This window comes from Balaenoptera ricei, chromosome X, assembly GCF_028023285.1.
Source record: "Balaenoptera ricei isolate mBalRic1 chromosome X, mBalRic1.hap2, whole genome shotgun sequence".
Taxonomy (NCBI): Eukaryota; Metazoa; Chordata; class Mammalia; order Artiodactyla; family Balaenopteridae; genus Balaenoptera; species Balaenoptera ricei.
In genome coordinates, this window is record NC_082660.1 from 57,398,398 (window position 1) to 57,422,120 (window position 23,723).

The 23,723-nt window shown below is 40.3% G+C and overlaps 1 protein-coding gene across 1 annotated transcript in view; it reads left to right on the forward strand.

Moving 5' to 3' along the window:
* Window positions 1-2,720: 2,720 nt before the first annotated feature.
* ZC3H12B (zinc finger CCCH-type containing 12B) overlaps window positions 2,721-23,723 on the forward strand; it is a 30,283-nt gene continuing 9,280 nt past the window's right edge. The window contains exon 1 of the mRNA XM_059910990.1: window positions 2,721-3,328. Coding sequence (XP_059766973.1) covers window positions 2,721-3,328 — 608 coding nt within the window. The remainder of the gene's footprint in view (window positions 3,329-23,723) is intronic.

Genomic DNA, 23,723 nt, shown 5'->3' on the forward strand with positions numbered 1-23,723 from the left:
GCCCTTATCTAACATGTCATTTGCAAATATCTTCTTCTATCCAGTAGGTTGTTTTTCTTTTGTTGATAGTGTGCAAGCACTTTTTAGTTTGATGTAGTCTCATTTGTTTATTTTTTCTTTTGTTGCCCTTGTCTGAGGACACAGATCCAAAAAATTGTTGCTAAGACTGATGTCAAAAAGCATACTGCTTGTGTTTTCTTCTAGGTGTTCTATGGTTTCAAGTCTTACACTTAAATCTTTAATCCATTTTGAATTTATTTTTGTATATGGTGTAAGAAATTAGTCCAGTTTGATTCTTTTACATGCAGCTGTTCAGTTTTCCCAACACCATTTATTGAAGAGGCTGTCTTTTCCCTATTGTATATTCTTGTCTCCTTTGTCATAAATTAATTGACCCAATAGACTTTGGTTTATTCTTGGGCTCTCTATTCTCTCCCATTGATCTATGTGTCTGTTTTTGTACCAATACCATACTATTTTAATTACTGTAGCTTTGTAGTAAAGTTTTAAGTCAAGGAGCATAATACATCCAGCTTTGTTCTTTTTTCTCAAAATTGCTTTGGCTATTCAGTGCCTTTTTTGGTTCCATATAAATTTTAGAATTATTTGTTGTAGTTCTGTGAAAACTGCCATTGATGTTTTGATAGGGATTGCATTGAATCTGTAGATTGCTTTGTGTAGTATGGACATTTTAACAATATTAATTCTTCCAATCCATGAGAAAGGTATATCTTTCATTTGTTTGTGTTGTTTTCAATTTCTTTCATCAGTATCTTATCCTGTTCAGAATACAGGTCTTTCACTGCCCTGGTTAAATTTATTTCTAGGTATTTGATTCTTTTTGATGCAATTGTAAATGGGATTGCTTTGTTAATTTCTCTTTCTGATAGATGGTTTTTAGTGTATAGAAACACTAGAGATTTCTGTATATTAATTTTGTATGCTGCAACTTTACTGAACTCATTTGTCAGTTCTAATAGCTTTTTTAGTGGAGTCTTCAGGGTTTCTATATATAGTATAATGTCATCTGCAAGAGGTTTTACTTCTTTCTTTCCAATTTGGATTGCTTTTATTTCTTTTCCTTGTATGATTGCTGTGGCTAGAACTTCCAATACTGTGTTGAATAAAAGTGGTGAAAGTGGGCCAACTTGTCTTGTTCCTGATCTTAGAGGAAATGCTTTCTGGTTTTCACAATTGAGTATAATGTTGGTTGTTGGCGTATATATGGCCTTTATTATGTTGAGGTATCTTAACTCTATACCCACTTTCTGGAGAGTTTTTAACATAAACAGATGTTAAATTTTGTCAAAAGCTTTTTCTGCATCAATTGAAATGATCATATGACTTTTATTCTTCAATTTGTTAATGTGGTATATCACATTGATTAATTTGCAGATATTGAAAACTCCTTGCATCCCTGGGATAAATCCCACTGGATCATGGTGCGTGAACCTTTTAACTTACTGTTGAATTTAGTTTGCTAATATTTTGTTGAGTGTTTTTGCATTTATGTTTATCAGTGATTTTGGCCTTTAATTTTCTTTTTTGTCTTTGTCTAGTTTTGTTATCAGGGTAATGCTGGCTTGGAAGCAGCATTGAAAGCATTCCCTCCTCTTCAACTTTTTGGAATAGTCTGAGAAAGAGAGGCAGTAACTCTTTTTAAAATGTTTACCTGTGAAGTTTACCTGTGAAGCCATCTTGTGCTGGACTTTTGTTTGTTGGGAGGTTTTTAATTACAGATTTAATTTCATTACTGGCGATTGGTCTGTTCATATTTTTATTTCTTCCTGATTCAGTCTTGAGAAACTGTGTTTCTAGGAATTTATCCATTTCTTTTAGGTTGTCCACTTTTGGGCATATAATTGTTTGTAGTAATTTCTTATAATTCTTTGTATTTCTGTGCTGTCAGTTGTGACATCTTTTTCATTTCTGATTTTATTTATTTAGGCCCTCTCTGTCTCTTTTGTTTGATGAGTCTGGCTAAAGTTTTATCAATTTTGTATATCTTTTCAAAGAACCAGCTCTTACTTTCATTGATTTTTCTATTGCTTTTTAGTCTGTATTCCATTTATTTCTGCTCTAATCTTTATTATTCATTTCTTTCTACTAACTCTGGGTTTTGTTTCTTCTTCTTCTTTTTCTAGTTTCTTTAGGTTAGATTATTTATTTGAGATTTTTCTTGTTTCCTGAGGCAGGCTTGCATCACTATAAACTTCCCTCTTAGAACTGCTTTGCTTCAGTCCCGTAGATATTTGTATCATTGTATTTACATTTTTAATTTTCTGTTTGATTTCTTCAATGACTTATTGGTCATTTAGTAACATGCTGTTTAGACTCCATGTGTTTGAGTGTTTTCTTTTAGTTGTTTATGTTGTAGTTGATTTTATAGTCTCATATCATTGTGGTCTGAAAAGATGCTTGGTATTATTTCAAGAGTCCAATCATTTTAAGCAGAAAAATATAATGTCAGACAACCTGTAGTTTCTTAGGAAGAAAACACTGTATTCTAAAATACATTTTCATAAGTTTACTAAACATGATTATGGTATGTGTGTTTATTTGTAGGAACTGGTAACATCTAAACATAACAAACCAAACAGGCAAACCATTGTGCCACCACTACCACCCCATTTTACACAAAGGGAAGCCAATGTACATGGATTCCAAGAAGGCTAAAAAGAAAAAGAGCTGATTAGACCTCAGATTGCCCACTGAACGGGATGACGGCCACCGCTGCAGTGGAAACACCAAAAATGAAGAAGAATGCCTCCAAGGAAGAGAAGCAGCAGCCTAAGCAAGAGAACACAGAGCAGGGTAATGCTGATTCTGAAGAGCTGTTGAGCTCTGAGAGTGACCCTGAACAGTTGAGCCTTAAAAGCAGCAGTAATGACAACAGCTGCCAACCTGGAGACGTTCAGTTGAAGAAAAAGGAGATTCCCTCTAAACCACACCGCCAGCTTTGTAGATCACCCTGCCTAGATCATCCAAGCTTCTCCCAGAGTAGCATTCTACAGGATGGGAAGCTTGACTTGGAAAAAGAATACCAAACCAAGATGGATTTTGCTTTAAAGCTGGGCTATGCAGAGGAACAGATTCAGTTAGTGCTGAACAAGCTGGGTCCAGAATCGCTTATTAATGATGTACTGGCAGAGCTTGTCAGACTTGGAAACAAAGGTGATTTGGAAGGGCAACTCAACTTGAGTTTGTTAGTGCCTCGGGGTCCCAGCTCCAGAGAAGTTGCAAGCCCTGAACTGTCTCTTGAAGATGAAATAGACAACAGTGACAATTTGAGGCCAGTTGTCATAGATGGAAGTAATGTGGCAATGAGGTAAGACTGGTATATTTTCTTTCTCTTTCTTTAAAACTGCCCTGTATGCAGGAATTGCTTAGCAGGCTATCTGGAGGCACATTTTAATATATAGTTCTATATAATCTTCATAGCAACTTTATTTTACAGATGAGAAAATTAGAGCTCAGCAAGGTTAAATGACTTCCTTGAGAACACTTGATATAGGTAATATGTAGCAAAGTGAGGATTTAAATTTAAGCTTTCCGGCTTCAGATGAATGAAATGAAACTAACATTTATAATCTATTTTGTGCCAAATACTTTGTGTATATGATTTAACTTGCAGGTGAGTGAACTCAAGTTCAGAGGATGAGTAACGGCCAAGGTTACACAAGTAATAAATGGCAGTTTGTATTAAAACCTGAATCTGACTCCAATGCTCCTTCTGCAATATCATGCAACAGTATGTGGCTATTAGTGTTATTAAGAATATTTGACATAGTTTCTATTTGTTTTTAACATCTTTATTGGAGTATAATTGCTTTACAATGGTGTGTTAGTTTCTGCTTTATAACAAAGTGAATCAGTTATACATATACATATGTTCCCATATCTCTTCCCTCTTGCGTCTCCCTCCCTCCCACCCTCCCTATCCCACCCCTCTAGGTGGTCACAAAGCACTGAGCTGATCTCCCTGTGCTATGCGGCTTCTTCCCACTAGCTATCTATTTTACGTTTGGTAGTGTATATATGTCCATGCCACTCTCTCACTTTGTCACAGCTTACCCATCCCACTCCCCATATCGTCAAGTCCATTCTCTAGTAAGTCTGTGTCTTTATTCCCGTCTTGCCCCTAGGTTCTTCATAACCTTTTTTTTTTTAGATTCCATGTATATGTGTTAGCATACGGTATTTGTTTTTCTATTTCTGACTTATTTCACTCTGTATGACAGACTGTAACTCCATCCACGTCACTACAAATAACTCAATTTCGTTTCTTTTTATGGCTGAGTAATATTCCATTGTATATATGTGCCACATCTTCTTTATCCTTTCATCTGTTGATGGACACTTAGGTTGCCTCCATGCCCTGGCTATTGTAAATAGAGCTGCAATGAATATTTTGGTACATGACTCTTTTTGAATTACGGTTTTCGAAGGGTATATGCCTACTAGTGGGATTGCTGGGTCGTATGGTAGTTCTATTTTTAGTTTTTCAAGGAACCTCCATACTGTTCTCCATAGTGGCTTTATCAATTACATTCCCACCAGCAGTGCAAGAGTGTTCGCTTTTCTGCACACCCTCTCCAGCATTTATTGTTTCTATATTTTTTGATGATGGCCATTCTGACTGGTGTGAGGTGATATCTCATTGTAGTTTTGATTTCCATTTCTCTAATGATTAATGATGTTGAGCATTCTTTCATGTGTTTGTTGGCAATCTGTATATCTTTTTTGGAGAAATGTCTTTTTAGGTCTTCTGCCCATTTTTGGATTAGTTTTTTTTTTTTATAGATCTTCATGAGCTGCTTGTAAATTTTGGAGATGAATCCTTTGTCAGTTGCTTCATTTGAAAATATTTTCTCCCATTCTGAGGATTGTCTTTTCGTCTTGTTTATGGTTTCCTTTGCTGTGCAAAAGCTTTTAAGTTTCACTAGGTCCCATTTGTTTATTTTTGTTTTTATTTCCATTTCTCTAGGAGCTGGGTCAAAAAAGATCTTGCTGTGATTTATGTCATAGAGTGTTCTGCCTATGTTTTCCTCTAAGAGTTTGATAGTGTCTGGCCTTACATTTAGGTCTTTAATCCATTTTGAGTTTATTTTTGTGTATGGGGTTAGGGAGTGTCCTAATTTCATACTTTTAAATGTACCTGTCTAGTTTTCCCAGCACCACTTATTGAAGAGGCTGTCTTTTCTCCACTGTATATTCTTGCCTCCTTTTTCAAAGATAAGGTGACCATATGTGCATGGGTTATCTGTGGGCTTTCTATCCTTTTCCACTGATCTATATTTCTGTTTTTGTGCCAGTCCCATACTATCTTGATTACTGTAGCTTTGTAGTATAGTCTGAAGTCAGGGAGCCTGATTCCTCCAGCTCCATTTCTCTTTCTCAAGATTGCTTTGGCTATTCGGGGTCTTTTGTGTTTCCATACAAATTGTGAAATTTTTTGTTCTAGTTCTGTGAAAAATGCAGGTGGTAGTTTGATAGGGATTGCATTGAATCTGTAGATGGCTTTGGGTAGTACAGTCATTTTCACAATGTTGATTCTTCCAATCCAAGAACATGGTATATCTCTCCATTTATTTGTATCATCTTTAATTTCTTTCATCTGGGTCTTATAATTTTCTGCATACAGGTCTTTTGTCTCCTTAGGTAGGTTTATTCCTAGATATTTTATTCTTTTTGTTGCAATGGTAAATGGGAGTGTTTTCTTAATTTCTCTTTCAGATTTTTCATCATTAGTGTATAGGAATGCCAAAGATTTCTGTGCAATAATTTTGTATCCTGCTACTTTACCAAATTCATTGATTAGTTCTAGTAGTTTTCTGGTAGCATCTTTAGGACTCTCTATGTATAGTATCATGTCATCTGCAAACAGTGACAGCTTTACTTCTTCTTTTCTGATTTGGATTCCTTTTATTTCTTTTTCTTCTCTGATTGCTGTGGCTAAAAGTTCCAAAACTATGTTGAATAATAGTGGTGAGAGTGGGCAATCTTGTCTTGTTCCTGATCTTAGTGGAAATGGTTTCAGTTTTTCACCATTGAGGACAATGTTGGCTGTGGGTTTGTCGTATATGGCCTTTATTATGTTGAGGAAAGTTCCCTCTATGCCTACTTTCTGCAGGGTTTTTATCATAAATGGGTGTTGAATTTTGTCAAAAGCTTTCTCTGAATCTATTGAGATGATCATATGGCTTTTCCTCTTCAATTTGTTAATATGGTGTATATCATTGATTGATTTGCATATATTGAAGAATCCTTGCATTCCTGGAATAAACACCACTTGATCATGGTGTATGATCCTTTTAATGTGCTGTTGGATTCTTCTTGCTAGTATTTCGTTGAGGATTTTTGCATCTATGTTCATCAGTGATATTGGCCTGTAGTTTTCTTTCATTGTGACATCTTTGTCTGGTTTTGGTATCAGGGTGCTGGTGGCCTCGTAGAATGAGTTTGGGGGTGTTCCTTCCTCTGCTATATTTTTGAAGAGTTTGAGAAGGACAGGTGTTAGCTTTTCTCTAAATGTTTGTTGGAATTCGCCTGTGAAGCCATCTGGTCCTGGGTTTTTGTTTGTTGGAAGATTTTAATCACAGTTTCAATTTCAGTGCTTGTGATTGGTCTGTTCATATTTTCTATTTCTTCCTGGTTCCATCTCGGCAGGTTTTGCATTTCTAAGAATTTGTCCATTTCTTGCAGGTTGTCCATTTTATTGGTATAGAGTTGCTTGTAGTAAACTCTCATGATCGTTTGTATTTCTGCAGTGTCAGTTGTTACTTCTCCTTTTTCATTTCTAATTCTATTGATTTGAGTCTTCTCCCTTTTTTTCTTGATGAGTCTGGCTAATGGTTTATCAATTTTGTTTATCTTCTCAAAGAACCAGCTTTTAGTTTTATTGATCTTTGCTATCGTTTCCTTCATTACTTTTTCATTTATTCCTGATCTGATCTTTTTGATTACTTTCCTTCTGCTAACTTTGGGGTTTTTTTGTTCTTCTTTCTCTAATTGCTTTAGGTGCAAGGTTAGGTTGTTTACTTGAGATTTTTCCTGTTTCTTAAGGTAGGATTGTATTGCTATAAACTTCCCTCTTAGAACTCTTTTGCTGCATCCCATAGGTTTTGGGTTGTCGTGTCTCCATTGTCATTTGTTTTAGGTATTTTTTGATTTCCTCTTTGATTTCTTCAGTGATCACTTGTTTATTAAGTAGTGTATTGTTTAACCTCCATGTGTTTGTATTTTTCACAGATCTTTTCCTGTAATTGATATCTAGTCTCATAGCATTGTGCTTGTAAAAGATATTTGATATGATTTCAATTTTCTTAAATTTAGCAAGGCTTGATTTGTGACCCAAGATATGATCTATCATGGAGAATGTTCCATGAGCACTTGAGAAAAATGTGTATTCTGTTGTTTTTGGATAGAATGTCCTATAAATATCAATTAAGTCCATTTTGTTTAATGTATCATTTAAAGCGTGTGTTTCCTTACTTATTTTCATTTTAGATGATCTGTCCATTGGTGAAAGTGGGGTGTTAAAGTCCCCTACTGTGATTGTGTTACTGTCGATTTCCACTTTTATGGCTGTTAGTATTTGCCTAATGTATTGAGGTGCTCTTATGTTGGGTGCATAAATACTTACAATTGTTATATCTTCTTCTTGGATTGATCCCTTGATCATTATGTAGAGTCCTTCTTTGTCTCTTGTAATAGTCTTTATTTTAAAGTCTATTTTGTCTGATATGAGAATTGCTACTCCAGCTTTCTTTTGATTTCCATTTGCATGGAGTATCTTTTTCCATCCCCTCACTTTCAGTCTCTATGTGTCCCTAGGTCTGAAGTGGGTCTCTTGTAGACCGCATATATACGGGTCTTGTTTTTGTATCCATTCAGCCAGTCTGTGTCTTTTGGTGGGAGCATTTAATCCATTTATATTTAAAGTAATTAACGATATGTATGTTCCTATTCTCATTTACATTAATGTTTTGGGTTTGTTATTGTAGGTGTTTTCCTTCTCTTGTGTTTCTTGCCTAGAGAAGTTCCTTTAGCATTTGTTGTAAAGCTGGTTTAGTGGTGCTGAACTCTCTCAGCTTTTGCTTGCCTGTAAAGGTTTTAATTTCTCCATCAAATCTGAATGAGATTCTTGCTGGGTAGAGTAATCTTGGTTGTAGGTTTTTCTCCTTCATCACTTTAAGTATATCCTCCCACTCCCTTCTGGCTTGCAGAGTTTCTGCTGAACGATCAGTTGTTAACCTTATGGGGATTCCCTTGTGTGTTATTTGTTGTTTTTCCCCTTCCTGCTTTTAATATGTTTTCTTTGTATTTAATTTTTGATAGTTTGCATAATATGTGTCTTGGCATGTTTCTCCTGGGATTTATCCTGTATGGGACTCTCTGTGCTTCCTGGACTTGATGAATTATTTCCTTTCCCATATTAGGGAAGTTTTCAACTATAATCTCTTCAAATATTTTCTCATTGCTTCCTGTTTCTCTTCTTCTTCTGAGACCCCTATGATTCGAATGTTGGTGTGTTTAATATTGTCCCAGAGGTCTCTGAGATTGTCCTCAGTTCTTTTCATTCTTTTTTCTTTATTCTGCTCTGCAGTAGTTATTTCCACTATTTTGTCTTCCAGGTCACTTATTCGTTCTTCTGCCTCAGTTATTCTGCTATTCATCCCTTCTAGAGTATTTTTAATTTCATTTATTGTGTTTTTCATCATTGCTTGTTTCCTCTTTAGTTCTCCTAGGTCCTTGTTAAATGTTTCTTGCATTTTTTCTATTCTATTTCCACGATATTGGATCATCTTTACTATCATTATTCTGAATTCTTTTTCAGGTAGACTGCCTATTTTCTCTTCATTTGTTAGGTCTGGTGTGTTTTTACCTTGCTCCTTCATCTGCTGTGTGTTTTTCTGTCTTCTCATTTTGCTTATCTTACTGTGTTTGGGGGTCTCCTTTTCGCAGGCTGCAGGTTCGTAGTTCCCGTTGTTTTTAGTGTCTGTCCCCAGTGGCTAAGATTGGTTCAGTGGGTTGTGTAGGCTTCCTGGTGGAGGGGACTAGTGCCTGTGTTCTGGTGGATGAGGCTAGATCTTGTCTTTCTGGTGGGCAGGTCCACGTCTGGTGGTGTGTTTTGGGGTGTCTGTGGCCTTATTATGATTTTAGGCAGCCTCTCTGCTAATGGATGGGGCTGTGTTCCTGTCTTGCTGTTTGGCATAGGGTGTCTAGCACTGTAGCTTGCTGGTCGTTGAATGAAGCTGGATCTTGGTGTTGAGATGGAGATCTCTGGGAGATTTTCGCCATTTGATATTACTTGGAGCTGGGATGTCTCTTGTGGATCAGTGTCCTGAAGTTGGCTCTCCCAACTCAGAGGCACAGCACTGACTACTGGCTGGAGGACCAAGAGCCTTTCATCCACACAGCTCAAAATAAAAGGGAGAAAAAATAGAAAGAAAGAAAGAAAGAGGATAAAATAAAATAAAATAAAGATAAAATAAAATAAAGTTATTAAAATAAAAATAATTATTAAGAAAAAAATTTTTAAAGGAGAAAAAAAGGAAAACAACAATGGACGGACAGAACCCTAGGACAAATGGTGAAAGCAAAGTTATGCAGACAAAATCTCACACAGAAGCATACACATACACACTCACAAAAACAGGAAAAGGGGAAAAAATAATATATCTTGCTCCCCATGTCCACCTCCTGAATTTGGGATGATTCGTTGTCTATTCAGGTATTCCACAGATGCAGGGTACATCAAGTTGATTGTGGAGCTTTAATCCACTGCTTCTGAGGCTGCTGGGAGAAATTTCCCTTTCTCTTCTCTGTTCACACAGCTCCCGGGGTTCAGCTTTGGATTTGGACCTGCCTCTGCATGTAGGTCGCCTGAGTGCGTCTGTTCTTCACTCAGACAGGACGGGGTTAAAGGAGCAGCTGATTTGGGGGCTCTGGCTCACTCAGGCTGGGGGGAGGGAGGGATACGGATGTGGGGCGAGCCTGCCGCGGCAGAGGCCGGTGTGACGCTGCACCAGCATGATGCGTGCCGTGTGTTCTCCCGGGGAAGTTGTCCCTGGATCACGGGACCCTGACAGTGGCGGGCTGCACAGGGTCCTGGGAGGGATGTGTGGGTAGTGACCTGTGCTCGCACACAGGCTTCTTGGTGGCTGCAGCAGCAGCCTGAGCGTCCCATGCCCGTCTCTGGGGTCCGTGCTGATAGCTGCAACTCGCTCCCATCTCTGGAGCTCCTTTAAGAAGTGCTCTTAATCCCCTCTCCTCGCGCACCAGGAAACAAAGAGGGAAGAAAAGTCTCTTGCCTCTTCGGCAGGTCCAGACTTTTTCCTGGACTCCCTCCCGGCTAGCCGTGGCGCACTAGCCCCCTTCAGGCTGTGTTCACGCCGCCAACCCCAGTCCTCTCCCTGCGATCTGACCGAAGCCAGAGTCTCAGCTTCCACCCCCTGCCTGCCCCAACGGGTGAGCAGGCAAGACTCTCGGGCTGGTGAGTGCTGGTCGGCACTGATCCTCCATGTGGGAGTCTCTCTGCTTTGCCCTCCACTCCCCTGTGGCTGCGCTCTCCTCCGTGGCTCCAAAGCTTCCCACCTCCACCACCCACAGTCTCCGCCCACAAAGGGGCTTCTAGTGTGTGGAAACCTTTCCTCCTTCACAGCTCCCTCCCACTGGTGCAAGTCCCGTCCCTATTCTTTTGTCGCCTCTGTTTTTTCTTTTTTCTTTTGCCCTACCCAGGTACGTGGGGAGTTTCTTGCCTTTTGGGAGGTCTGAGATCTTTTTCCAGTGTTCAATGGGTGTTCTATAGGAGCAGTTCCACATGTAGATGTATTTCTGATGTATCTGTGCGGAGGAAGTTGATCTCCGCGTCTTACTCTTCCTCCATCTTCTCAAATCCATCTGACATAGTTTCTAGTAGCAGAGAATACATTTGCAGAATTCTTTTTTCAAATATTATATTTTTATTTTTTAGTAAAGTACAGTTATTTACAATACTATATTAGTTTTAGGTGTACAACATAGTGATTCAGTATTGTATAGTATTGAATCAGTATAGTAAAATTCAATATTTTACTACATTTATAGTTATTATAAAATATTGACTGTTTCTCTATGATGACTCTTCTCTGTGCTGTACAATAAATCCTTGTATCTTATTTATTTTATACATAGCACTTGGTACCTCTTAATCTCCTACCCCTATATTGTCCCTCTCTCATCCTTCTTCCCAGTGATAACCACTAGTGTGTTCTCTATATCTGTGAGTCTGTTTCTGTTTTGCTATATTCATTCATTTGTTTTATTTTTTAGATTCCACATATAAGTGGTAGCATACAGTAATTGCCTTTCTCTATCTGACTTTTTCACTAAGCATAATACGCTCTAGGTCCATCCAAGTTGTTGCAAATGACGAAATTTCATTCTTTTTTAAGGCTGAATAATATTTCATTGTATATATACCACAGCTTCTGTATCCAATCATCTGTTTATGGACACTAAGGTTGCTTCCATATCTTGACTATTGTAAATAATGCTGCTATGAACATTGGGGTGCATATATTTTTTCCAAATCAGTGATTTTGTTCTCTTCAGATATATACACAGGGATGGAATGGCTGGATCATATGGTAGTGCTATTTTTAGTTTTTTGAAGAATCTCCTTAGTATTTTTATAATGGCTACACCAGTGTACATTCCCACCAACAGTACAGTAGGGCTCCCTTTTCTCCACATCCTCACCAACACTTGTTATTTTTTGTGGTCCTTTTAACAATAGCCATTCTGACAGGTGTGAGGTGATGTCTCACTTTAGTTTTTATTTGGATTTCAGAGATGATTAGCAATGTTGAGCATCTTTTCATGTGCCTGTTGGCCATCTGTATGTCTTCTTTGGAAAAATGTCTATTCAGGTCTTCTGCCCATTTTTTAATTGAGTTGTTTGGTTTTTTTATGTTGGGTTGTATGTGCTGTTTATATATTTTGGACATTAACCCCATATCAGTCGTATCACTAACAAATATTTTCTCCCATTCAGTAGGTTGCCTTTTCATTTTGTCAAAGGTTTCCTTTGCTGTGCAGTAGCTTTTAAGTCTAATTAGGTGCCATTTGTTTATTTTTACTTTTATTTCCTTTGCTTTGGGAAACAGATCCAAAAACATATCGCTCTGATTTATGTCAAAGAGTGTTCTGCCCATGTTTTCCTTTAGGAGTTTTATGGTTTACGGTCTTACATTTAGGTCTTTAATTCATTTTGAATTTATTTTTTATGTGATGTTAGAGAATGTTCTAATTTCATTCTCTTATATGTAGCTGTCCAGTTTTCCCAGCACCACTTATTGAAGAGACTGTCTTTTCTCCATTGTATATTCTTGCCTCCTTTGTTGTACATTAATTGACCATAAGTGTGTGTTTTTTCCTAGGCTCTCTATTCTTTTCTATTGAGTTATGTGTCTGTTTTTGAGCCAGTACCATACTGTTCTGATTACTGTAGCTTTGTAGTATAGTCTGAATTCAGGGAGTGTTATTTCTCCAGCTCTGTTCTTCTTTCTCAAGTTGTTTTGGCTATTAGGGGTCTATTTTTAAGTTATTGGTTGTAGTTCTGTGAAAAATGCCCTTGATACTTTGTTAGGGATTGCATTGAATCTGTAGGTTGCTTTGGGTAATATAGTCATTTTAACAGTATTAATTCTTCCAATTTAAAAACAGGGTATATCTTTCAATCTGTTTGTGTCCTCCTCAATTTCTCTCATCAGTGTCTTACAGTTTTCTGAGTACATGCCTTTTACCTCCATAAGTAGCTTTATTTCTAGCTATTTTATTCTTTTTGATGTGATGGTGGACGGGATTGTTTCCTGAATTTCTCTTTCCAACAGTTCATTTTTAGTGTATAGAAATGCAACGGATTTCTTTACATTAATTTTGTATCCTGCAACCTTACTGAATTCATTTATTAATTCTAGTAGTTTTTTGTGGAGATTTTAGGGTTTTGTATATATAGTATCTTTTGATTTGGAGCATTAATCCATTGACTTTTAAAGTGATTATTGATAAGTATGTACTTATTGCCATTTTGTTACTTGTTTTCTGGTGGTTTCTGTAGTTCTTCTCTATTCTTTTCTTCCTCTTGTGGTTTGATGGTTTTTTAGTGGTATGCTTGTGTTTCTTTCTCTCTAGTTTTTGTGTATGTATCATAGGTTTTTGTTGTTGTTGTTTATAAATTTATTTATTTATTTTTGGCTGTGTTTGGTCTTCATTGCTGCACGCAGGCTTTCTCTAGTTGTGGCGAGCGGGGGCTACTCTTCGTTGTGGTGTGCGGGCTTCTCATTGTGGTGGTTTCTCTTGTTGTGGAGCATGGGCTCTAGGCACGTGGGCTTCAGTAGTTGTGGCTCATGGGCTTTAGAGCACAGGCTCAGTAGTTGTGGCACCTGGGCTTAGCTGCGCTACAGCATGTGGGATCTTCCTGGACCAGGACTCAAACCCATGTCCCCTGCATTAGCAGGTGGATTCTTAACCACTGTACCACCAGGGTAGTCCCTATCATAGGTTTTTGACTTGAGGTTACCATGGGGTTTGTATATGTCGACCTATAACTAAATGTATAGGTCATGTTTTAAACTGATAGTCATTTAAGTTCAAACACATTCTAAAAAATCTACATTTTATACTCCCCTCCCCCACAGTTTGTGTTTTTTATGTCATATTTTATATCTTCATGTCTACCTCTTAACTCTCTATTGTAATTATAGTTTATTTTACAACTGTTGTCTTTGAATCTCATACTTGCTTATGTAAATTGTTGATCCACCACATCTACTATATATTTGCTTTTACTAGCAGGACTATTTCTTTCCTATAAATTCTACTTCTTGTTGTAACCTTTTATTTTCTACTTAGAAAATACCTTTTAAAACTTCTTGTAGGGTCAGTTTAATATTGATGAACTCTTTTAGTTTTTGTTTGTCTCAGAAGTGCTTTTTCTCTCCTTCAATTCTGAACATATTTTCTGGGTATAGTATCCTAGGTTGTAGGTTTTTCGCTTTCAGCACTTTAAATATATCATGCCACTCCATTCTGGCCTGCAAAGTTTCTGCAGAAACATCAGCTGATAGCTTTGGGGGAGTTCCCTTGTATGTGACTCTTGATTTTCTATTGCTGCCTTTAAAATTCTTTCTTTGTCTTTAACTTTTGCCATTTTAATTATGATATGCCTTGGTATGTGTCTCTTTGGGTTCGTGTTGTTTGGGACTCTCTGTGCTCCCTGTGAGTAGAAATCTCTTCTTCTTCTGGAATTTTTCAACCATAACTTCATCAACTACATTCTTTACCTCTTACTCTCTCTCCTCTCCTTCTGGGACCCTTATGTTAATGTTACTATGCTTGATGTTGTCCCATAGATCCCTTAAACTATCCTCATTTTTTTTAAATTTTGCTTTTCTATTTACTGTTCTGATTGGGTGGTTTCCATTAGACTATCTTCCAGATCACTTATGCCGTCTTCTGTATCACTTAGTCTGCTGTTAATTCCCTCCAATGTGTTTTTCATTTCAGTTATTGTATCCTTCAGATCTGACCAGTTCTTTTTTATATTTTCTAGTTCCTTGTTAAAATTCTCATTTTGCTTGTCTATTCTTTTCCCAAGTTCAGTTAGCCTTCTTATTACTAATGGTTTGTACTCTTTATCTAGTAAATTATTTACCTCTGTTTCATTAGGGGTTTTTTTTCAGAGGCAGGTTCTTTTTCATTCATTTGAAACACATTCCTTTGTCTTCTCATTTTAACTTTCTCTGTCTCTATAGAATTAAGTGAAACAGTTACTTATCCTGATCTTGAAGGGGTGTCCTTCTGTGAGAGTGTCCTTATGCAGTCTGTGTGTGCCCAGTGACTTTGGTGGGAGAGCTGGATCTGAAATGAGCACAGGTCACATCTTCCCCTGGGGTGTGCTGACAGCTACCACCCTAGTTGATGGTAGGGCTGGATATGGAGGAGCTAGAGCCAGAAACAGATGTGAGCTGGGGCTTTTCCTATGATCAATGGTTGTCACCACCCTATTGGGCATGGGGCTGGGGTCCAAGATGCTGGAGTAGAAGCCCTAAGGTTTGGGTCCAAGCTGGTCCCATTCCCTCTAAGTGTGCACTCTCCCCCAGCAACAGCACCTCCACCCTAGTGGAGAGCAGAGCCAGAGAAAGTGGAGTTGGAACAGTAGCCCAGTGAGGGCTGGAGTGGACGCTGGGGCAGTTGTGAGAAACCAGCCAGAGCCCCAGGCTGTTTTCAATATGCTTTCTTTGCCTTGTTCCTGGGAGTAAGGAAGTGTGCGTGCATACTGTTCATGATGGAGTCTCAGTTTCTCACAGCACCTCTAGTAAGTCCCACCAGTTTTCAAACAAGCTAAGGGGACTCATCTTCCCAGTGTGAGACCCCAGTGCTGGAATGCCAAATATGTGACTAGAACCATATATTTGGCATCCACTCGCTTCCTAGGGAGTATCTCCAAGCCTATGATATACCCCTCTTCTTCTATGTCCCCCGCTAGTAGCGCAGGTCCCAACCTGATCATTTCTCCTCTCTGCCTGACTCCTTGCTTATCTTTCTTTATAGCATTGGTTGTAGAAGAGCCTTTCTGCCAGTCTCCAGTTAGTTTTCAGTGAGAGTTGCTACACAAGTAGATGCATTTTTGATGTGTTTGTGGGGTAAGGTGAGCTCCCACAAACGTCCTCCTACTCTGCCATCTTGATTCCCCCTTTTTAAAATGTGTTTAAAAACCACAGCATCATAATAGGCTGTGTAAAGGAGGCTAGACATCTCCCCTGTTTTAATGAGGGGAAACTAGAAGCATAGTAACAAGAAAGTTAAGTGACCTGTACACAATATTCCAGGAATCAGAATGATGCAGTGGGTGGTGAAAAGCAGAGAGTGATTTCTGTGTCCAAAGGACCAAAGGTAACTTTGCACCCCTCCCTAATAGGCATAAACTAGAGTGATTATTGAAGGGAAGAGGTATGGATCTGCTAAAATCAATTTTTTACCAGATCAGGCCACCCAAAACACTTTAGATTGGACCCATTTCCCAAGACCCACTCTCCTTTAAGTGTTTTGTGTTTTGGAGGTGGTGATAAGAACCCAGGACTTCTTTGAGAACTTTGAATTCATGGTGATATAAGATCATCCTTGTCTTTGGAGTTCTGTTCAAGGATTGCTGATTATGAAGGACACTTTTTGGTTCTTTTGCTTTGTAAGGAATAATGAAGAGATTAATTACCAAGGTAATTAGTTTCAACATATCTAGTCTTTGCCAATAGTAAACTCTCATGCTGATAGGAAGATAAACTTTTGTCTTTTATAGTAGTTGATTTACTATATTAAAGATACCTCACACAATTTAAAGAAAGCAAAAAAAAAATCAGCACTCAACCTTATTTTTAGGAGCATGTAAAAATAGTGCATAATGGACAACATGATCTTTTTTTTAATTGCCAACTGTGTCCTTGTTAGCATCTACTCCTTGTCTGACTAGGAAAGTTACTGATGAGTCCCATTTATTCTGCAATCACATTTCACATGGTCAAAAGTTCAGTGCCATAGTCTGCTCATGATTTTTTAAGTGCCATTAATCTGAATTCATTTTGTTTTCCCCATTCTCATATAACTTTATCATGAGATTGGTACTTAGACAAACTACATATTGATGTCTCCTGTTCCTCAGTGTGTTGGATGAGACTGCATTGAAATCATGATGCTTTGTCATTAATAGCATTTGTTTAACATTTGCAATAGTGGTATACCTGTAATTCACATACTGATGTATGGTAAAATCCTAAAGGGTTTGTTAATTCAGAGAGCTGTTTCCTTGGGTGTTGGGGGGGGATCCATTTCAGTGGAGTTAAGGCTTTCAAATGTAAACGCCACCATTTTTTTTTTCTTAGCTGCATTGGGTCTTCATTGCTGTGCATGGGCTTTCTCTAATTGTGGTGAGTGGGGGCTACTCTTCATTGTGGTGCACAGGCTTCTCATTGTGGTGGCTTCTCTTGTTGTAGAGCATGGGCTCTAAGCATGCACGCTTCAGTAGTTGTAGCACTCAGGCTCAGTAGTTGTGGTGCATGGGCTTAGTTGCTCTGCGGCATGCGGGATCTTCCCAGACCAGGGCTTGAACCTGTGCCCCCTGCATTGGCAGGTGGATTCTTAACCACTGGCCCACCAGGGAAGCCGCCCCACCATATTCTTTTTTAAGTCTAGGAGAAGCCCAAATATTTGAACCCTACAAAAAAAAAAGTCAGAGAGAGAGGCCAGTGACCCATCTGCTAGACAGAATTTGGCTTGGAACCTAGATCGTGAGACATATCTAAGCCACTTCACAGAACAAAGTGAGTTGTAGTGTCACTAAAACATTCTGTAACTTTCAAGTACTAGGTTTTATATTGCTTTTAAGATAGGATTTTAGGTCCTAGCTTTTTAAATTTGCAAAAGGACATTTTGCAAGTTCAGGCTAAAACAGGTCATCTTGCAGGATTTGTTTATTTTCCATTTTTTTCATTCATTTATTCCTTAAATATTTATTGATCTCTAAACTTTGCATACTGAGCCCTTATATAGTGTTACTAGGTTGGCGTGCATTGTGTCAAATAGCTTCAACCAAGGAGGTCAAAGGAAGACCCAGACCAGCAATCTCTGTCCTTGTGATAGCAAGCAAAGAATTGCAGGCTACCACTTTGGGCTTAAGTGCAAAGCAAAGTTTATTAAAGCATAGTTACACTCTCAGAGAGAGAGTGAGCTATTTCTGTGAAGTGAAACCAGCACTCCTGTACAGGCTTAAGAGTGTTTGTAAGGAGCGTTCTGTGAGGAGGTGGGTCGTGATCATGGGTGAGTGACAGGGGATCATTATTTGATTGACAGTCCCGAACTATGTAACGAGTTCATTATTCTGCATGCCCTTACCCTTAATTCACTAAGAAAAGCCTACCCAGAGTGGGGGGGGGGGGGTGGAGCAAAACCACATACAGATTTTATTATAATGATGGTATAATGAGTTTGGGTTTACTATAGGTTATATGCCTGTCTGGTCTGGGCATGTGCAGCCCAGAGACGTTCCCTCGTGTTATTGGGTTCCCTCTTTATCTGTATCAGGATATGTTGCCCATCACCTGACCATGGTTTCACCCATTCTGGGTGGGGTGTAACTTGACTATTCCCCCCTTGTCTTTTTACCACTGTCACCTCCTTGCTGCTAATGTCAGGGCAGGGTCCTCAGATGGTTGAGGTGTGACTCGACTACTCCCTTCTTGTCTTTTTGCTACTGTTGCCTCCTTGCTCCTAATGTCAGGGCAGGGTGCCCAGAGGGTTGGGGTGGGACTTGATTGTTTCCTTCTTGTCTTTTCACCACTGTCACCTCCTTGCTGTTAATGTCCGACTAACTACCTAACATTCCCCCCTCAAGAGTATGGGACCCAATTCTTTGGGACATGGGCGATGACTGCTCTGGCTGCTTCCTGCTGTTAAGGGGCGGAGTCTTGATTGGGTCCCTCCTCTTGCTCTCCTTCAGCTAGGAGGTAGGCTGGAGTGATGACCATCAAGGGGTCCCATGTAGATCTTGGTCTCAGGGTCAGGCTGAATGGGCTGGTAGCTACTTCGCAGAACCATTTGGAATCAAACAGCCTGTATGCGTTCTGAAATGAGTCGAACAAGTAGCTTTATGATACAAGGGCCTAATAACAAAACAAAGGCTGTCAGGACTAATGGTCCCAACAAGGGCAACAGCCATGTCCATATCTGGGTCTCCATAGAGGAGAGGAGGGTAGAAAGCCAGCTAGGGCCCTGTCCTGCTCTCTCTTTCAGATCTTCTATTATTTTGATGTTTTTCTTTAAAACCAGAAGGTTTTCTTCAACCTGGCTGGAGGTATTAACATAGAAGCAGCATGTTTCATTTAGCAGGGCACAGACACCCCTGGCCTCAGCTGTTATAACAGGGGTCCCCAACTCCCTAGCTGCGGATCGGTACCGGTCTGTGGCATGTTAAGAACCACGCCACACAGCAGGAGGTGAGTGGCGGACAAGTGACTGGAGCTTCATCTGCTGCTCCCCATCACTCACATTACTGCCTGAACCATCCCTGCCCCCCACCCAGTCTGTGGAAAAATTGTCTTCCATGAAACTAGTCCCTGATGCCAAAAATGTTGGGGACCGCTGTGTTATAACATTGAGGGCCCTCTTATTTTGTAAAACCACCTCAGCCAGAGAATCTAGGGCTGACTGTTGCTCCTCAATGGCTGCTACCGTAGCCTTCCAGGATTCCTGGACCATGATGGTAAGATTGAGAATGCTTCTCTCTAAGAGGCGTATACCCGCAAACCAAAAAAATTCCTCTAAAGACACTGGATCACTTCAGGCTGATCCAACTGGCGATCCCTGGTACTTTAACAGCTGAAGGAGAAGAGAGCAAGACTGGATAGGGTCCCTTCCAGGTCAGCTGAAGTTGAGAACCAGGAGAGCCATTCTTCCAAGTTTTGATGAATACTTGTGTTCCTGCAGAGTAGAGGCAAGGAGAAGACTCTGGGGAAGGAAGCCTTTTTACCACATATTTCTGGAGGGCTTTTTGGAATTGTCCAAAGGAGGTGACAGAGTACATCAGTAGGTCCCCTCATAAGAAAGGCCTACCATACAGCATTTCATAAGAGCTAAGGTTAAGTAAGGCCTTTGGGGATGTTCTGACCCTTAAAAGAGCAATAGGGAAGGCTTCCTTCCAACTGAGGGAGGTCTCTTGGGTTATTTTTCTTAAGGTATTCTTTAAATGTTGGTTGGCTCTTTCTACATTTCCTGAGGATTGGGGTCTCCAGGAAGAATGAAAGTGGTACTCAATATCTAGAGCCTTGGATATCTGCTGAATAATTTGGTTAACAAAGGCAAGACCATTATCACTCTGAAGAGAGAGCAGGAGGCCAAATCTAGGGAAGATTTCAGTTAAAAGCTTCTGGGCTACCTCTGAAGCTTCTTCTGTCCTGGTGGGGAAAGCTTCCACCCAACCAGTAAAGGTGTCCACAAACACCAAAATGTACTTATATCCTCAGTAGGGAGGAACCACTGTAAAGTCCATTTGCCAGTCTTCCCCTGGATATGTTCTGTGTCTCTGAGCTAGAAGGGCCAACGGGGGTGGCTTATTTCCCTGAGGATTGTTAGTCAGACAAATAGGGCATGATGAGGTTACCTTATTAACTACATCGTAAAGTCCCTTCCCAGAGAAGATAGAAGAAACAATCTGGTATGAGGCATCTCTCCCAAGGTGACAGGCCTCATGCAAAAATTTAATAATTTTCCATTGGAGCGATTGGGGCAGTTGAGTTAAGTCCTCTCTCCAGTACCATCCATCTGGGTCAAGGTGGTACCCATGATTTATGGCCCATTTGATTTCCTTAGGCAGGTAAGACAGGGAAGGGAAAGAACTAAGGGAAGGAACTAAGGCACCATCTATCACAAAGGGCTGAAGGGCTGCTTGTCAGGCAGCCTGATCAGCTAGCCGATTTCCTTTTGTTATTTCATCATCACCCTTCTGGTGACTTCTGCAATGAATCACTGCTACCTGGGAAGGCTTGAGGACTACCTCCAAGAGGGAGAGAATTTGAGGTCCATACTTAACTGGATTGTTTTGGACCATCAAGTAGCCACATTACTTCCAGATAACAGCATGAGCATGAAGAACCAAAAAAGCATATTTAGAGTCAGTATATATATTAAGGGCCTTATTTTCAGCCAGGGTTAAGGCTTGGGTTAAAACAATTATTTCTGCCAATTGGGCTGAGGTCCCTGGGGGAAGAGTCCGGGCCTCAATAACCTGTGTCAAGGAGACCACCACATACACTGCCCTTCTACATCCTTCAGAAAGAAAATTACTTCCATCAGTAAACCAAACCTCCTCAGGTTTTGTAGTGGAATATCAGTTAGATCTTGTCGGGGCAACAAGGAATGATATATTGTCTTCACATTGGTGAACTGGTAGACCTTCTTCAGACAGGGGGAGCATGGTAGCTGGATTTAAAGAGGAGCAGACCATGACACGTAAGTCTGGATTCTGCAACAGTAATGCCTGATATTTGAGGATCCTGCTATCTGTGAGCCAGAAATGGCCTTTCTCTTCTGAGAGAGGTAACCTGATGGGAGGTATATACTGTCAGGGGAGGCTTCTTCCACTAATAAGGCCAAGGCAGCAACTACCCTAAGACAGTTGGGCCATCCAGTGGCCACCAGGTACAGTCTCATTGACAGATATGCTATAAGTCTCCAGATAGGGCCAAGTTCCTGAGTTAAGACTCCTAAAGCCATCCCTTGTTTTTCTGCCACAAATAGTTGGAAAGGTCTATCAGTTCTTGGGATTCCCAAGACTGGGGCCTGAGATACTAATGTCTTTAGCTGTTAGAAATCTTGGGTTTGGCTAGGGCCCGAGAGCAGAGGTTTAGAGTCAGGTTTTCCTTTCGAGGCCTCATAGAGGTTGTGCTTTTAGTCCGTAGTTAGGAATCCATAGTCTGTAACACCCCATGAGGCCTAAAAAGGCTCAGAGCTGCTTTCAGATAGTTGGTTCCAGCAGATCTAAATCCCTTGTATTCTATCTGGGGAGATACTTCGTTCCCCTGGGGAGAGGATTACTCCCAGATATTTGACTTCCTGCTGTGCCAATTGGACCTTAGACTTAGAAACTTTATAGCTTTTTTTGGCCAAAAAATTGAAGGTCTGGGTAGCATGAGTTAAGGCTCTCTCATGGTCTGGGGAGCAAATAAGAAGGTCATCCACATACTGGATGATAGTCCCTTCCGCCAGATGTAGATCTTGGAGGTCCTTGGCCAGGGCCTGGACAAAAAGGTGAGGGCTGTCTCAGAACCCTTGAAGTAGGACTGTCCAGGTGAGTTGTTGTCCTCTATTCCCTTCCTCATGCCACTCAAAATCAAAGAGGTAGTAGGACTGGGGGTACAGAGGTATGGAAAAGAAAGCATCCTTTAAGTCTAACACAGTAAACCAGGAGGCTGTGCCTGGGATGGTCCCCAACAAGTTGTATGGGTTGGGGACTACCGGATGGAGTGGGACAACTGCCTCATTGATAGCTCTTAAGTCTTGGACTAGTCTGTATTCTCCGTTTGGCTTCTTAACAGGTAAGATAGGGGTGTTGCAAGGAGAACTGTAAGGAATAAGTAGCCCCTGTAGTAAAAATCTGGATATGAGAGGCTGCAGTCCCCTTTGGGCTTCTGGGCAAATTGGATATTGTTTCTGATTGGGGAAAGAGGTTGGGTCCTTTAAGGTGATAAGCACTGGGGAGGCGGTTATAGCTCTCCCCGGGATTCTATCAGCCCAGACCTGGGGGTCTACTGGCAACTTAGCTAAGGCTGGTGTGCCAGTTCTCAGAGGGGGCTGTGTCTCTAAGACTAAGAACTGGAGGGGTGTTACTGGGGTGGTTCCCCCAAGTACCAGTCTGGTTCCCAGCTTGTTCATGATGTCCCTACCTAACAGTGGGTGGGGGCATTCAGGTATGACCAGGAAGGAATGAGAGAAAGTATATCCTTCCCAGTAACAACACAAAGGGACGGTAAAGGGCCTAGTAGTAAGTTTACCTGAGACTCCTGTAACCTGACAGGAGTCAGAGGAGAAGGGTCCAGAGAAGGAAAACTAGGACAGAGTAGGCGGCCCCTGTATCCAATAAGAAAGATATGGTCCTACCTGCCACATCCAGGTTCGCCCTTGGTTCCAACCCAGTAATACTGATGTTAAACAGGGGGGGCCATTTGGAGCAGAGGGTCTCATCAATCCAGGGTCATCTGAGGGGCTGCCCCTGGTCCCTGAGCCCTTTGGCCCAAGGGGCAGTTGGCTCCCCAATGGCCACTTTTTTGGCATTTTGGACAAGGCATCTTAGGAGACTTGCCCTTGTGGAAGCATTCCCTCGCCCAGTAGCCAGGTTTTCTGCAGACCCAGCATCAGTCTTGGCTTCTGCTGGGACGGGTCAGGGTTTCTCTGGGTGGGGGTTGCCCCTGTAGGGCTGCCAATAATTGGGCCTGCCTATTTTCTTTCCTCTTTTCCCTCTCTGGGTAAGGAACCTATCTTTTAAGAGGTTGGATTAAAGTTGGGTTTCTGGCAGATGGAACAAATCAAGCTCGCTTGTCTAGATGGCTAAACCCTTTTTACTAATATTTATGGAAAACAAGTCAAGTTCTAAATTACTTTACCCTCTTTTTCAAAATTTGCATTTTAAAACGATGGCATAGATAAGGGTTCCTGAGAAGACCAGATAGCACATTGGCATCTCAAAGATACAGGCAAGTTTCTCTTAGAATGACTTTGTTTCCTCTTTGTTTAATACTTACAAGCCTCTTAAGATAAATAGGGAAGGTTTGGGAGTGGTAAAAGGATTGGTGGGTTTTGGATTATTTTTGGAGCCACACTCATGGTCTTGTAAAGACTACATTTGTAAAACAAGGACAGTTTTGTTTTTCTTTTTTCAAAGAATTGTGTGGCTACCTCAATGATACTGAAGGACTAACATACCCATTTACCTATGTTGGAAAGTTTTACTTTTCCTCATTTAGCTTAGGGGAGAAGGCCTCTTCCAAAATTCCAATCAGGATCTGAATATCAGCTATGGCTAATTTAGTCAGACCAGTGGCCTCCTATTTTGGTAATCTATGTACAAACATTTTTGAGGATCTTCCCTAGGTTTAAGAAATTTGTGAGCGTGGTTCCCTTGCCCCTCAAGA